At 42.6% G+C, this 16,919-nt stretch overlaps 1 protein-coding gene across 1 annotated transcript in view; it reads left to right on the top strand.

The window, feature by feature from the left end:
* The window catches only part of mpped2a (metallophosphoesterase domain containing 2a), an 80,330-nt gene extending 68,953 nt beyond the window's left edge, over nucleotides 1-11,377 (top strand). Inside the window, exons 5-7 of the mRNA XM_079247662.1 lie at nucleotides 7,436-7,551; nucleotides 9,196-9,309; nucleotides 11,240-11,377. Of these exons, the coding sequence (XP_079103788.1) occupies nucleotides 7,436-7,551; nucleotides 9,196-9,309; nucleotides 11,240-11,358 (349 nt within the window). The 3' untranslated portion in view covers nucleotides 11,359-11,377. The remainder of the gene's footprint in view (nucleotides 1-7,435; nucleotides 7,552-9,195; nucleotides 9,310-11,239) is intronic.
* The last annotated feature ends 5,542 nt before the right edge of the window (nucleotides 11,378-16,919 follow it).

The following is a 16,919-nucleotide window of genomic DNA, read 5'->3' as shown; positions in this document are numbered from 1 at the left end:
GCCTGGAGGGATACACGGAATATGTCACTCTGTAGACCTGTGATGGACTGGCGACCTGTCCAGGGTTATACTCTGCTTCTGGGGTAGGCTCCCCACCCACTCCCACCCCCACCCCATGACCTGACCTGGCATATGCAAAACAATGTTTCACTACCTGCTTGTACGGTAAATGAAAAGTTAAATGACGTTAAACTTTGGTTTCAGCGCAACATGACGACAGAAAGTGTCTCAAACTGTTTTTCAGCTCAGTGTACGTTCGTTTTTATCTTTTTATTTATTTATTTATTTTTTTTTATATATGTTTGTGTGCGATGACGTAGAAGAAACCAGTTTCATTTCAGATGTATGGTGGAGTTTCTTTCTTTTCTTTTTAGGGATGCACTTAGGGCTGGGCGATATGACCTTTTAGTAATATCCCGATATTTTTATGGCATGTCACGATATACGATATATATCTCGATATTTACCTTAGCCTTGAATTAATGCTTTGGTGCATACAATCACATCAGTAAGATGATTTTGTGTCTCCATTAAAACATAATTGTTCATACTGCATTAAGATATGCTGATTTTAAACATTCATGCCAAAAGGATGAAATTGTAATGAAGCAAACTGATCAAAACCGTATTTATTGAACAGTTAAAGCAGTGGCAGAAACATGTCATTTTAAAACAAAATAAAGTGACTTTGCATGATGTAATAAACGCAACGTATGAAAATAGGTGCTCTAGGGGGGGACTTTTCAAATGATGAACTATTATAAGGCTTTGCTTCATGGATACGTTTTTGAGTTGTCGTGTATTTTTTTAATCGCAGAGTTTAGCGTAGAAATCAGTCTTATAATACAGGCAGAATGTCCTCGTATCGTCTCCAATAAACGGCTTCAGTCAGCTTTTAATTCAGGATTTGATTCCCACTCCTTTCTGTACTTTCTAGAGACATGACGAGCTAGATAAATATGCTTGTGTCACACACACAGTGGATGAGGTGAGTCAGTGACAGAGGTTGTGAATGTAATCAAATATAATGAATTATTTTTGCGTGACGTGAAAAACTTTGTAATTTACGTCCCACTCTGTAATCCAGAGCGGGATCAGTGGCGGATTTGGCTGTTCATTGTGACTGTAGGTGGAGTCGTGCAGGTGTCCTCTCTGCTCCTCTGACTGGCTGCAGCTGCAGCCGGAGCGACTGAGTGCTTTAGGACGGGGAGAGACTCTCGTTCTGACAATAACTTTACAATATGCGCTTTAAAGTCAGTCGCCAAAACATCAGGAAAGTCTCCAATAACTCCAGTAAAAGTCGCTAGATTTGTCGCGAGTCGCTTTTCACAAAAAGTCGCCAAATTTAGTGAGAAAGTGGCTCCACGCTGCCTCTCATGACGTAGCACGTAGCTCACGTTATGCACGTAACTAGGTGCGCTTGCTTTAACTCTCTGTGCAAAGCGGTGCAGAGTCGAGGAGGAGGGAGGAAACCCCGCCCACAGCTAAAAACACCTGCGTGACAACAGGATACTGGAATATGACGAATATAGGCATTTTATTTTATTTTATTTTATTTTATTTTTTTTATTTTTTTTTATTTTGATTTGTCACATTTTACCTAAATGCAACTAGAAATGCGTGGTTTTTTCCTCATCGCATGCGGCTCGCTGACTCTTGACTCTTGACATGAAACAGCCGCTGGCTTTCTGAAAATGCGATCTAAACAAGTCATAATGATCCTCAACGGTGCAGTTCTCTCCACAAACAAGATCTGCAGGCTGCTTGCAGAAACTTTGCTGTCCTAACGACCCTAACTGACCCTGTCAGAGTTGCCAGTTTTGGCTGATTTCAGCTGCACCGAACTCCACCAAAGAGCTGCTCCGTCGGTAGCTCCGTATATATAATGAAAAAGAAACGCCCACATTCTGGAGGCATTATTGTATTTTAACCATATACTGTTGCATAAGAATGCCGTTACTCTGTGCAATATTTAGGATAACCATTCCTTGCTAAAAAGCTGAATGTTACTGATTTGGCAACGTAGCAGGATACGTAGCGTGGGAACGCTTCATTGGGGGGTGGCAGCTCTCCTCTTGTTTTAGTATATTAGCTTTACACTACTTGTCATGTTCACCCATTCACACGCACACTCACACAACACACTCATACTCCGATAGGCACATCGGAGGGCAGCTTGGGGTTCAGTGTCTTGCTCCAGGACACTTCGGCATTTTAGTCAAGGGAAGCCTGGAATCAACCTCCCAACTTTCCAGTTGAAGGACGACTGCTCTTTCTCCTGAGCTACAGCTGTAAAATGTCACATTTTAACATTCAAGGCATTTATTTCTTTTAAAACATGTCCGAAGCATGTCATCAAACACATCTGTACTAGCTTGACTAGTTTAGTATCAAAAAGTATGAGTGCACACGCTTGGTATTGAGCCGATACTGGTATCGGTGCATCCCTCTTTCTCTTCACTGTTCCTGTATTATTTCTGTAAAAATCAAGCTGGGTGTGTTTCTTAATTTTGTACTTAAGTTGAATTAAAAAAGAAATATTTGAAAGCATTAATGTAATTTGATTTTCAGAAAGAAACTTCCTGAGTCCAGGTTGATGCCCTGTGATCTCTTCCATCTGTTTTCTCTGACAGAAATCCAGAGTTAATCTGTGGTCTTTACCAGTTGTTGACAGAGCAGACGAGATTTAGCTGGAATGTGACTTTTTGGTTACTTTACTTTGTTATTTTTTCATCAAATGATAGAAATTCATAAATAAAACAGACTAATAAGCAGCGTTCATGTGATTTTACACATTCATGTTGTGAAATTAATACACAATAATAATTATCATTATTTCTGAGGCAATCACTATTCCCCATCTGTCTTTTTTCTCCTGCACACTCATGAAAAGCTGATTAAAGACCTAGTTGAACGTATACATGGCAGAGAAATCTGCATTCTGCAGAAAAAGATCAGCCTGAGTCATCTTGTTGTCTAATCCCACCACCCTGATTATCCCTGATTATAGAAACAAGGTTTTGCTCATGTCAGCCAACGAATCGGCTTATTTGAGTAATCCAGTCACTTCAGTGTATGTTTACCGACCTTACATGAACTGCACTGACTGTTGCGCACCAGCAGCCATTGTTAGAATAAACATGGGGAAACATGACATGATTATGTCAATGTTGCAGGATATCCACTGTCCCGGTTTTTTGGGGCGTTTAGTGACATTTGCCTTTAAACTGCTGATTCAGTGAAGTGTAAAAAATGGTTAAAATGATCTATTAAACAAGGGAGGAGTCTGATTAAAGGCAATAATAAGAGGAATGAAACGTGTGTGTGTGTGTGTGTTGGAGGGGTCTCATGGAGCCGGTCTACAAACCCAGAGAGAGCAGCTCGCGGGAGCAGAAGGGTTAAGAGTGGTGTCACGCCCGGAGAGACGCTGCAGCGCCGTCCTAATGATGTCCACCGGCCTAATTGAATATTGACGTTGTGCAGACGAGGGCTAAATGGCTTCTGTCTGCTTCCCCTCCGCTGCCGGCCTCGGCTGTGGATTTTTAACCCGTTTGCTCCGTTTGATTCCTTCGGGGCGGGATCGTTAAATGCTCCCGTTGCCAAGGTTACCGGCTTTTTGTGCAGTTGATGCAGCATTTGGTGTTTGTTGAATGAAGCAGCAGATGCTCGGATTTAAAAAGACATTTCTCTGTTTCTTCTGCTGGTTTTTTGTAGTTTAGTTCAGACGAGGTTTGTGTTGAAATGGCCTTTTTCTTTCTGGACTTTATAAATAAACAACTGTGTGGAATTATATAAAGAAATGCAGTAACATAAAGAGAAATGATGACATATAGAAATGATATGCAGCATTTGTATTTATTTTTTGCATTAATTGTTTATGTATTTTTGGTTTTGTATTTAAAAAAAAAACTTCCTTTTTTTTTTTTTTTTTTTAAATTCTATTTATTTATTTAATCTTATCATTTCAGTTCCCGCCCCCTCTAGGTCTGAGCCAATCAGATTTAAGTGATCTAAAATAACTACTTCACTCATCACATTCTTGAAGTATGAATTCAGATCCTTTGCCACAGTGGAGGAATCTCTCACTCGGAGTTGCAGTGAAATGAACTCCGACGACACATCTGCGACTATGAGGCTCGCTTCTTACCTAATATGTTAAACATGAAGGATGGTGGAGGATTTAAGAAGTCATCAAGCAATCCAACCACAGCAGGAGTGTCCAAAGTTGGTCCTCGAGGGCCGCTGGCCTGCAGGTTTTCCATGTCTTCCTGCTCCAACACATCTGGCTTCCATTAAATGGATCCAACAGCCAATGAAGTTCTGCACAGTGGCTGATTAGCTTGAGTCAGATGTGTTGGAGCAGGGATACATGGAAAACCTGTAGGATTGTGGCCCTGGAAGACCGGAGCTGGACACCCCTGAACTAAAGCAAGACGTTAAAATCAGTGTCGAGAAGTAAAATAAAATAAAACGAGACAAACTTGGACTGAAAATGCAAATAAACTTTTATCTTAAAGTTTTACTTTATTATGAAGGAAATTTCTGGAACTTCAATCTGTCCAGAGATAAACGACCAAACAAGTAGTCGCATACAACGTCTGGATCAAAGTAAAAGAGACAGAAAAATGGAAATTATAAGAATAAAAAGTGAGAAAACATTTTAAAGAAAAGAAGTTATGTGTATTTTTCTATACATAGACATGCATACAGCTATGCTTTTCACTATATTTAGTTAGTTCTTTAATATTTTCTCATTTGTTTCCACATGTATTTATTTCTGTATTTAGTTTCTGTGTATTAATGTTAATTTCTTGTAGATTTATCCGTTTTCTGGCTGAACTGCAGCCTGGATCGTCATCTTCACCCTTCATCGCTGCTGCTCTCTGCAGATACTCCTCTCATCCGTCCTTTCCTTCTCCTCTTTTTCTCTTACTTCTGCGTTGACGTCTGACTTCCCTCTGCACCTGCCTCCAGACGCTTCTTCTTTGTTGCCACGACGACGCTCTCCAGATGGAGAGTGTCAAGGCAAGACGGGGCTGTGAGTGTTGTCTGATCATAACACACTCCGTACACACACTCAGAGAGCATACTGAGACGCTGGCAGCAGAACGCGCCGTTCAACGCTCCCATCCGACTCGGGAGCTGGCGGAGGAGCGCTGCGGTGCGGCGTAATAAAACCTCTGTCACAGCCACACAGGAAACAATCCCTCCTTTATGTGACCGGGATGTCATTAATCTAGGCGGAGGTTAACAAATGCGCTCGCATGGAAGGTATATTTCATAGGGAGACAGCCGACAATGGGGCCATTGTGGCGTCGAGCTGTTGCACCCCGCTCTGCATTCAGTCAAGACCTTTCGGTTGGCTCCGGATCCTCGGCTCATGTCGGGGGGTTATGTTTCATCTCCCAGATGAATGTGTTTATGTGGAAGAAAACATGCGAAACACCGAACAAAATCAAGGTTCTGGCGGTTTATTTATTTCTGCTGCAAGAAACTGTGATTTATTTTTCAGAACAAGGATATGAGGGGGAGGAAGGGGGGGGGGGATAAATGTGTTCGGCCATTTTTCAAAGTTTGGTCTTGTCCCTATTAGTCAAAAGCAGAACCAGACAAACCCTGCTGGTGCTTCCTGTGTGCAGCCAGGCGACGAGGCCGGCTCTGCTCTGATTGGCCGCCTTGCTACGTTCCTGCACATCGCATCAGCAGCAGCGCCGCTTCCATCTGAGAGGTGGCGAGTCTTCTCACTAATCCATTAGACTTCCATTAGCTGCGATTTGTGTGATTAGTTCTAATTAATCAGTTCAGTCTGTGGCCTTCACCCCTCTGCGCGCTCCTCACATTTCATTTTTAACCTCATTTCTCAGCTCTCCAGCGAGCGAGAGAAGGAGGCGACGACTGAGCGAGCAAATCAAAGTCTGAACGTACAAACAGCCTCGTTTCTCCCTCCGCGCTGAATAAATGGGATTTTTTTTTTTCAGGTCTTGTTTTTCTGCAGTGTGTTTTAAAAACGACCCAACCAGGTAGGGATCTCATGTTTTACACATTGTGAGTTCTCTCCGGCTCTGCTTAGCTCCAGTCTGGAACACCGGGTATTGATTAGTGCTGGAGCGTCCATCCTTCACTGTAACAAAGCCTATTGATGTTTGTGGAGCCCCTGATTTCCCCCTCGGTCAGATCCCATCCTCAGCGCCATCGCTTAGTGACTGGAAGCTTCTGTAAACTCAGCAGTCTGTCTCGCTGCCACCTCAACATAATGGAGTCCAAATCTTTTCATCAGCGGCTGCTGCACCGAGCTGCAAACCTCAAATTAAAATGAACTTTTTTTTTTCTGGGTTTGCAGCAGTAGGTCAGCTTATATACTGAGGTATTATGTGATGATAATCTATCTTCCTTTCCCCTCTTGTCAGCCTTCTTCAGCCATTACCACTGTTGTGATAAATGAAAGCCCAATTTATCAACCGACCTCATTCGATTTCTTTTCCTCCCCGTTTCGACGGTTCTGCTTCGATATCAAACCTCTGCACGGTTCACTTTATTTCTTCATCTGTTTTAACCACCCTGAATCCATCCATCCATCCGTCCAGTCCTCGTTCCCACTCAGCCAGATCGCTGCTTTCTTTGTAAGTGCAGAGGAAGACTGAGAAGCTGCCTGTCACCCCGGAGATGCAGACTCCCATCCAGGCTGTTGGAGGTGGCCCGGCTGCTGTCAGTCAATCTCTACAAGGGGTAGCAGAGGGAGTGGGGGTTGACACATGATGTGGCTCCCTGCTGCTTAGAAATTCTCTTCTCTTCTCTTCTGCCAGGCCTGTGCGGTCAGTGGTTTAGTTTTAGTTTCTAAAATGAATCTTGATAGCTTGAATTTAAAGCACCCGAAGCGTTGCATCAAACTACATGCTCCCAGTTTGTGGGTTTAAACATGCAAGTGTTCAGTGTGTGTATTTTAGACGTTGCTGCGAGGTAATTACCCCCCCCCCCCCCCCCCCAATCCAGGTTATATCAATGAAACTTTCAGGTTTTTAAGTCTTCTTTAAAAGATGTTGTTTAAGTGGCTTTGCTGCACAGTTTATTGAAGAATCAGTGATTCAGTATGAGGGAAACGGATCACATTGGGCATAAATTAGTCATTTAAGTCGATTCTCTTTGGTTTCAGAACTTACTTGCGCCACTTACCTGCTCTGTGTGGAGAAGGAGAAGTCTGCAGTTAATTGCATTATCTATGTTTATGCAAGTGCATGTGTACGTGCAGATGCGTGCACATGACGCAGGATGAACATAAAGTGCATGTAAAACAAGATTTTTCATGTTTATGTCATTTATTCAGTCATGACGTGTTGAAAAAGAAAACGAGCCGTGCGGTGAGCGTTGAGTTTCTCTCCGCCGTTGTGACAGTGGAGCGAGTGATGTTAATGTGATCTCTCCCTCTCCGTCTCTGCAGGACTCCGTGGTTTAACGGCTGGGGGTTCAACCTGCCCCGGGGTCAGTCTCTGCTGGATAAATGGAACCTCGTCCCGGAGGGCATCGACATCCTGATGACCCACGGACCTCCTCTCGGTGAGTCCAATTAACCAATCACAGCCTCCTCTTAACCATTTGGAATGAAGTTGTGCCTCATTATTCCAAGTCTGTAAGAAGCCACTGGAGGCAGGGCGATCTTCATCATCATCATCTTCATCATCATCACCCTCAGCACTGTTTTCATCCAGAGCCGGCGAAGCGAGCGCTCAATCACGCCTCATAATTCAATAGTCGTGTTTAAATTCATGAAAAAGAAAGTAAATAATGTTTAGGTTTTATTTTGTTTTTCACTTCAGACTTATTAGGTTTTCCTTCCAGCACTGTGAGCCCCACTTGTGTTTTTTATTTACTTATTTATTTCTTTTCTAGCGCTCTCCATCTGGCTTTATTGAATGATTTCCTTCCCTTTCGCCTACGGAGACTCGCTGCTGCTGTTGTTGCTGCTGCTGCAGCCTCTGTGGCTGTTTGATTGCAAGGAAACTCGATTTCACAGCCGTGTGACAGACGCTGCAAACGACCGGAGACAGACCTTTATGAGAGGAGAGCAGGGATGGAGGGAGGAGCTGGCTGACGGGTGTAGGAAGAGGGAAAGAAATGAGGAGGAAGAGGAGGGAGGGTAATGGCAGCACAAGTACAGAAGAAGCATCAAGAAGGAGATTCAACTGGTAGATTTATCTGTAAAGGCAGCAGATGAACAGTATGTTTTCACTGACGGAGCCGAGCATCAGGAGCTTGTTCTGTACTAGAAGACAGCATGTGTGTGTGCAAACCGGAAGGAAGATATCTGTGAGAAACATCCTCTCCTGCAGCAACTTTTTGCTTTGTTTATGGTGAATGTGGCCTGAATGGCAGCTGTGAGTCAGTGATATATAAACTCCATACAGTCTGAAAACCCCTGATTGTGTTTGTGCATGAATATCATTATTATCTTAAAGGTATTCAGTATCTAAACCCAAAGAACGTCAAAAGAAAAAAACTTCTAAACATTTTCTATCACCTTTAAATGTTAGCAGTGGATGCAAAAGTCTTTTAACCTGCATCCACTGTGTGTCCATTTTTATCTTTATATCTGTTTTATAAACTTTATTTTATTGCATGTGTTTGCAGTTTAGCATTCAGATGTAACGGACGCACGGGATAATTCAATTCAACTTTATTTATATAGCGTCAAATCACGGCAATGCCATCTCAAGACGCTTTACAGAGAGAGAAGAAAAACACAATGAAAGCCAATTCATAACAGCCTATATAAGGAAACCAACAGATTGAATTGGAGGGTCCAACTCAATCTCCCATCCTGAGCAAGCACACTGGCGACAGTGGGAAGGAAAAAACTCCCTTTTAACAGGAAGGAAACCTCCGGCAGAACCCGGCTCAAGGACAGGCAGCCATCTGCCTCTGCTGTGTGGGGGGAAGAGGACAGAAAGACAACAGACAACAGGAACTGCTACTCCCGGCCAGGGAGACCTGCTGAGACAGGAGACATACATGTTAATGATGCAACACTGTTATTGAGGGGGGGGATAAAAGAGAGAGATAAAGAGAAAAAGAAAGAAGCTCAGTGTATCAGGAAATGTCCCTCAGCAGTCTAAACCTATAGCAGCATAACTAAGGGATGCTAACCATCCCTAGGATAAAACTGTGCTGACAGTTAAACAGCCGATGCACATGTGTTTGCAGGGTTCAGAGACTGGGTTCCTAAGGAGCTGCAGCGGGTCGGCTGTGTGGAGCTGCTCAACACGGTGCAGAAGAGGGTGCGACCCAAACTTCATGCCTTCGGAGGCATACACGAAGGTACGGGGAGAAAATCCACACTGTACATCCTCACAGTACCTCCTTAGGATTTACGGCTATCTGGAGGTTGTTTTGTTTTGTATTGTTTTGTTTTTGTTTGTTTTGTTTTGTTTTTATCTCAAACTTGTTCACTGGAGCTATTGATTCATTGGTCTCTCAAAAGGTTTAAAAATTTTATTTATTTAAAAAATTTATAATTTTTCCCTTTATTTATATTATTTTATTTATTTATTTATTTTGCTTCAGGTTCGTAAAATAACACACATCAAGTTAAATTCAATTCACATTTGTTTACGTAGCACATTTAAAACCAGCCGCCACTAACCAAAGTGCTTCTCAGAACTAAAAAAACTACAGATAAAATAATAACAAATAAGATCAAATCAATAGAATAATAAAACCTATAATAATAGAAAATAATAAAAGTATGAAACCAATATGAGAGCCAAGGTTACACCAGATGTTTGTGTCGTACGTGGAGGTGTGAACTGACCTGGATCTTTGTGTTGTTGTGCAGATAAGAAATGACTGCATGCAGTTTTTTTTCTTTTCTGACTTTTCACGAACAAAATGATGAATTATTTAATCAAGAATGGACGAGCAGATGAAGTGATAATAAAATAATCGATGACTACAGCTATATATTAAGTCCATCATTAATTGGATAATTATATATCAGTCTTGAGCGATTAGGAGCCTGAAAACCTTTAAGGTGTGATAAACGTCTCGGGGATGTTGCTCATATTTCGACGCGGCGTCGACCGGATCGTCATCGCTGCGTGTGCATCCACACATCCAGCATGTCGATCAGGACAAATCACACAAGAGTCGTGTTGTTGTGGTGACATGCTGTTCATGTGATACTCCCAGTAAAACATAGTGAGTCCTGAAGTAAACCAAAGCATGCTGGACTCCAACTGGTCTGATCCGCCGCCGTTACCATGAAAACTCTGCAGACCACTGACCCCTGGAGGCTCCTGTCATTTTTCCACTTTGTCTCTCCTCTATCCTTTCTTCACTCTCATCCTGACCGTCGTCAGAAAATGTGTCCTCACAAACAAAATCCTTAAAATAATCTAAAACTCCCCAGGAGGTGAACAGACCGATGCTTACTGGAGGAGCTGGAAGTGAGGGCGCACCAGTGAATCCTTTATGGAAGTTCTTACAGCTCATCAGGGGCAAAAAGGGACATTACAACAAGTTAACCCCACTTTTAAATCAATATATTCACTGAAATATTTAAATGAATTGCCACAAACAGCTCTGAATACAACGATGTGTTATGTAATATTTAATGATTACATGCCTGTTAGTTTCTTATATTTAATGGAAGGCAGAAGATCAGCTGAGGAGGTGGAAGTAGGCATAGATGTCATGTTGCTCCTCTGCAGCAGCAGTAAAGTCGTGCACACGCCAACAACATACTTTATTTGGTGAGAATATGAATCTACAAGGAGCACAAGTGGCTCATTTTCCTTCCTCCAAACGAAGGCGAGCTCCACAGTTCTGCCGTTTCCTGAAAGACTGAAGACGTTCACACCGTCGCCACAGATCAGCAGATAATTCAGCTGGAATTAAAGGCAAACCGCCTCAGAGGACGACGAAGTCGAGTCCAGTTGAGCTGTGAGATCAAATCAAAAGGAGAAATATTGATTATCTGTTTTGGACAGATGTGGTGATGTTTTGGCTCGTACAGATGTAGCCGTTAAAGCGAAGCTGTCTGAAGTAATTAGAGGCGAGAAAAGAAACGAGGACGAATGTGATTAATGACAACGGAGAAATACTGAGAGCAAACTGAAGCATACAAATTGCTAAACAGACTGAATGAAATGGCTTTATTGAGCGAATAAATGAGCGATTTGGTGGGAATTAACTAGCATGAACCTGCTCACCGACTCCCCCCTCCTCCCCCTCCTCCTCCGCTAACCAGGGTACGGCATCATGACGGACGGCTTCACGACGTTCATCAACGCCTCGACGTGCACGGTCAGCTTCCAGCCCACCAACCCCCCCATCGTGTTTGACCTGCCCAATCCCTCCAGCTCCTGAGACCAGAGGAACCGGGTGTGGATGGGGAGGGGGGACATCGAGGGGGGGTTAACTACTTTTTTTCTATAAATATGTCAAATTTAAAATAAAAACTAGAAAAAAAATTAAGTGTTTCTTTGCAAATTTTTTGCTCTTCTCCAAGCTGTTTGTTGAGATGGAGAAGATTTGAAGTTGTTCGGGGTGGGGGGTGGGGGGGGGGGGTCGTCTGGGAGATTTAAAGGAGAATACCGGTGTTTTTTTATTTAGTTTTTTTTTTCTTCTTTAAAGTTTTTGCCAACATTCCCGCTAAGATTCCCTCTCGGTTAGCTGAGCTGCAGATTCCAGCTCCGGTGTCTGGAGGAGAGGAGATGATCCATGAAGAGTCTTGTTTTTATTCCTCATATTTCAGTGGGAGATGCTTCATCTCACCGTTTTCTGTCAGAAATGTGTTGCCTTAGTGCAGACTGCTGGCTGATGATTTCAATGCACAAGTTGACAAATCAGAAACTTTTTTCACCGCTGGAAACTTTTACTATTTCAGGAGGAATATTTTCTCCTCTGCCTTCCTCCGCTAACTAGCATGAAAAGCCGTTAATCTGTAACGTCCGAGTGCCGTCTGACACCGGTGTTCTCCTTTTTCTGAGGGGTTTTGTGGTTAAACAATCTTGCTCTTGATAAATATTGATCAGATCTGTAAGATAAATGATGCTTTGTGAATTTGTACAATTTCTTTACGTCTGGCTGGCGTTGGCCGGACAAATGGATGCCATTGTTTTATGTTGTCATGAAATTTTGTGTTTAGTTTCTTTTCTTTTCCCATCTTGATTTGTCGTCAGTGCTTCTTTTCTTATTGGCTGACAGGGACGCTGCCTTAAACTAGCTTTAATGTTTTCAGCTAGAGCCCCACTCTCTGCAAGCTCAGAGAAAAGTCCTTATTTATTTACCCATCATCCCCGCAGAGCAACACCGAACTAACGCAGGGACGGAAAGCTATCCATCACAGCCGCAATTTTCACTTTGTATCAACCCATCATGGATTTCTGATCTAATTTGGAAAATGTATGTATAAAAAAATATATATTATATATTCATGTTGTAAAACATCTGTACTAAAAGTTGTGTTTGACAAAAAAAAAAAAAGCGAAAAGAAGGAAATTAGGTGCATTTTTTTTTTCCACGTGCGCCTGATGTTTCCCATCATAAAAACTCTTCAGAGGTTTCTTTTTGTAACGACTCTCCCCGTAGGGTAGAAATTCATTTTGAATGAGAGAGAAAGCTTGTCGCTCACAATCCAACAGGTGCTGCTTGTTGTCAACAACACACCTGCCTAAACATGCTTACGTTGTCCTTTAAAGTGTAAATCTGAAAGTATTTGTTTTATTGCTTTATGTTTGGTTATTTTCTGATTTTGCACTGTGTGTAAATGCAATCTTGCTAGCACAAAAAAAATGTTGCCAATAGTTGTCTCAACTCGTCTCAGCAGCTGTAAATGCTCTTTTCGTGCTCTGTTCCTCTCTCGCCCTTTCTCTGATTGTATCCCTCTTCATGGAAATGTTAGTTCTCTCTTTCAGTTCATTGTGATATATTTAGCTGCCTTTATATGCAAATAAAATTGCAAGATTTTTACTTATGAATTTCAGTCTGTTGGTTTTAATCTTTAGTTTCTCTACAACTAATAAGGACAATTTTAGCCTGATTTAAACCCTTCAGGTGGCTTTAAAGTTCTTCTACCAGGACAAGTTCATACAGGATATGTCAGAATTCAGGTATTGTAAATGTACAGCTTGAAATCTAGCAGAAACTTAATCAATAAGGAGGATGAGGTGGTTTTTGATTCCAAAAATCAGCTTCACTGGTCGAGATGTACGGCCAAACCACAGAAACTTTGTTTCTGGACACCTGATGAGAAAATATAGGCTGGACTTGAAAATCATCATTTTCTGAACCACTTAAGGTGTTTAAGGGTTGAGGAGGAGCTGGAGCATGTCCCAATTATTATTAATACACCCTGGTCAGGTCACCAGTCTATCACAGGGCCATACAGAGAGACAAACAACCACTCACACTCACTCTTAGGGACAATACAGACAAACCATTGAACCCAACAGAACCCAAAAGTTGAAAGTGAAGCCTATGTGGAAGTGCATAAAACTGCAGTTCCCCCTTCATCCACTATGGGCTCCAAAACAGAGCAAATCCCCATAGACTCCCATGTTAAAAAGACCAACTTCACAGCAGAAATAAACATGTTTACAGCCTGGTACAAAAATCCATTTTAGGTTTAATAGGTCAGGTTTACCTTCATGACAACTGTGGGGGGAGTGCATTTTTTTCTAACTCGCCTGTTTAAAAGTAATTTAATCTCAAAATTTGGCATATTTAGGGGCGTGTCCTTTTGATTGACAGGTACCCGATCTCCCGCTTCAAGTCAGAACGTAGAACAACTGCGGTTTTTAGCCGGTTAGCAACGTGACTTAGCTTTAGCCCGCTTACCTCTGTTAGCTGGTAACTCCTGTTATCTCTGGGTTAGCTCTTAGCTACAGAAAGCTCGGAGTTCGCTCGATGTCAATCATCCACCATGACGCTCACAGCCCCCCTCTCAGCTCCACCTCTTTGCCCATATTTGTATTTTCCGGGTGAGACGACACGCATGCCTCTGCCAAGATGGCGATGGTAGGAACCGCCCACCGAGCTTCAATTCAGCTCTTCGGAAACCTACGGGTGACGTCACGGAGGCTCTGTTCATATTTTTAAATACAGTCTATGGTTTGGATGGAGGGAAGAAGCCAGAGTACCCGGACAGAACCCACTCATACACGGAGAGAACATGCAAACTCCACACAGAAAGACCACCGTTTGAGCCTCCCCCAGACCTTCTTGTTGTGAGGCCATGGTGCTAACCACTACGCCACCGCACAGCCCTGAAAGTCATCAGGAGCTTCATCTTCATCAGCTTCTGTGGACGTGATGAGTTGATCCATGTCAGAAGCCTGTAATTCCTGTTGTTTGGTCTGAGCTCGCAGTTTTTCTGCCGTTTTAGGTCTGTCATATTTCACTGATGTCAGACCGGTTGGAAACACCTTCACATTTCCACGAGCAGCTCCATTCGCCAGCTTCGTCTCTCCTTTCCATTTCATGAGTTGAGATGACCTTAAAGATGTTGAAGTGGGATAAATCTCCAGGTCAGAGAGAGGAGGCTGGGGGTGACGAGACGAGGAAGCACAAAAGAAGAGCTCGCAGACTCAGAGGAACAGGCTCCTTTCTGTCACCAGCCTGAGGTTCAGGAGTATTTTCAGCATTAATAAGCATGTTATAAACAGACTCTGCTCTGGTTTCTCACATTTCAACCACTCGCATTGTTCATGGAGCTAAAGTTTTATCATTCTACTCTGAGGGGGAAGCTACAGACCCCAACGACAGGCTTTCCTCCATCACTTTAAACGTTTTTCACATCTAAAGCGGATAAAACATGATTATTTTCCCATGGCAACAGAAGCTGGCAGGTTAGGTTGTCTCAACTCCTTCAGACTCACAGTGTAGGAAACTGATCTGTGGAATTTCCTTTCACACTGAACGTCAGGTCGAACTGAATGAGACCTGAGGGTGAAGCGCTTGTCGTCATTTCAGTGATTAAAATCTGGTTTTCACATTTGTAGTATGGTGGTCATGTGATGCTTTTCTGCTTTTCTTAGTGGCCACATCAGTGAGGACACCAGCATTCCAGCTCTTTACCTTTTGTGAGGTAACAGGTACAGAAAATGGAGGGATTTCACTTCTTTTAAAGAAGAATATTCAGATTAAGGTGCATGTGTTGTATATGGGATATGTTATTCATAACATTGGGGCCCATTCAGCCAGCCCATATGGGCTCCCCATGCCCACTTAGCCCACCTCCATCACACAAAAAGTACACCTGGGCATCCTATATGGAGGGCTTTGCCCCAAAAACCTATCCTGCAAGGTGTATTAAAATCAAGAAATACTGCTGAGTATGAGCAGAAAGGCAACTGTAACATAAAGCAGACATGAGTTTAATAAACAACTATGATGTTAACGTAACGGACAAGTGTTGAACAGTTACAATCTCACCCACTTTGTCACAATCATGTAATAGAAATGTGCTGATTTCTTCTGGTTGGGTCGTGGAACATTACCGTACGTTATGGTTCGGGTTACATGATTGTCAGGTTACCGTGGTGTCTTTGCTGCTGCCCAAAAATGTTCAGCGTTTAGACAAAGATATAACTTTACAGTGTTGTTGTTACACTTTACGACAGCAAGGGGAGCCAAAGAGCAAAAAAAAAAAAAATCCAGATTCTGTAACAGCAGGTCTGCATCATCTACTGCCCGAGCAGCTAGCCGGGTTGGCGGAGCTACCTGCGGCATCAGCCGGATGTCCTGCTCAGATCCAACATATTGTTGGATGAAGGCCCCTTTTAAATGCATGTGCTGATAAACTTAGAGATCTTTATCTGCAAATGTGGTAATATCACGGCTGTTCAGCTGCACCAAGCAGTAAGTTACATCCCAGTCCAGCTCCTTTATTCTGCCTTATTGTCCCTATTTGTTCAGAGTCCTGCAGTGGACGCTGTTGCACTTTGCAGACTACAGCTTGAAATAACTGTGAAAATATTCATTCATTCATTCATAGTTTAACCCAATTAAAGGTCAGGTAGAGCCTTTCCCACTAATCATTGGGTGAAAGGCAGGCAAACCCTGGACTGGTCACCATTCCATCACAGGTGAGTGTAAAAGTGACCCTGTTACTGTCAACTGTGCACAGAAATAGTAAAACAAAAATGAAACTCCGTAAGCTCCAGATTGCAAACAACGATGCTTTCAGAATTCTGTTGAAAGTCCCTCGTGGGACCAGTGCCAGCCTGATGTTCGTGGAGAATATCGTCCCCACGTTACAAGCTTTGATCAGAAACTTTGTTCATAAATTTATAATGAGACTCATGGAAACACAAAATGAAATTATTTTTGTCTGTAAGACTCAAGCAAAGAAGTGTCATGTATACCACTGATCTATGAAGGCGCATTTGTTCCGTTTGTTTGTCTTTTTATGAACTTTGAGTCTGAAATAAAGAATAAAAATTTATTTTAAGCAAACCCCCTTTACCAGTGGTAAAAACGCATCCCCCTCCTCTTAAGCAGCTGACTCCTCCTCCCCCACTCACCATCTATCTCCCTGGGTCATCACCCAGCTGACTGATGAGGACCAGACCCTCTGCTGTAATGTCACATTTTAAAATAAACAATAATTTTTTCCTGTCTTCATTTCATGTTGCCTTCAAGGATCCAGGATGTATAAATGGGGGCTTGTCTGGGATCTGATCCAGCTTTAATAACTCATAATTATCGGAAATAATAATGATAAGCTAGCCGACACATCTCGACCCATGCTTGGCCTACTTATAAGGGACAAGTGATTACTTATTCACAAAGTATATAAATGTATGCTTACGTGCACAGCTCTGTGTCTCAGCAGGCGACTGAGAGCACACCTGCAAGCCCTCGTTGTGAAAGCAGTGAAGAAAACAACTTTTAAGTCCAGTCTGCAGGTGCAAACAAAGTGAAGC

Source organism: Telmatherina bonti (genome assembly GCF_933228915.1).
Source record: "Telmatherina bonti genome assembly, chromosome: 1".
Taxonomy (NCBI): Eukaryota; Metazoa; Chordata; class Actinopteri; order Atheriniformes; family Telmatherinidae; genus Telmatherina; species Telmatherina bonti.
This window is presented reverse-complemented; position numbering and strand designations above follow the sequence as displayed.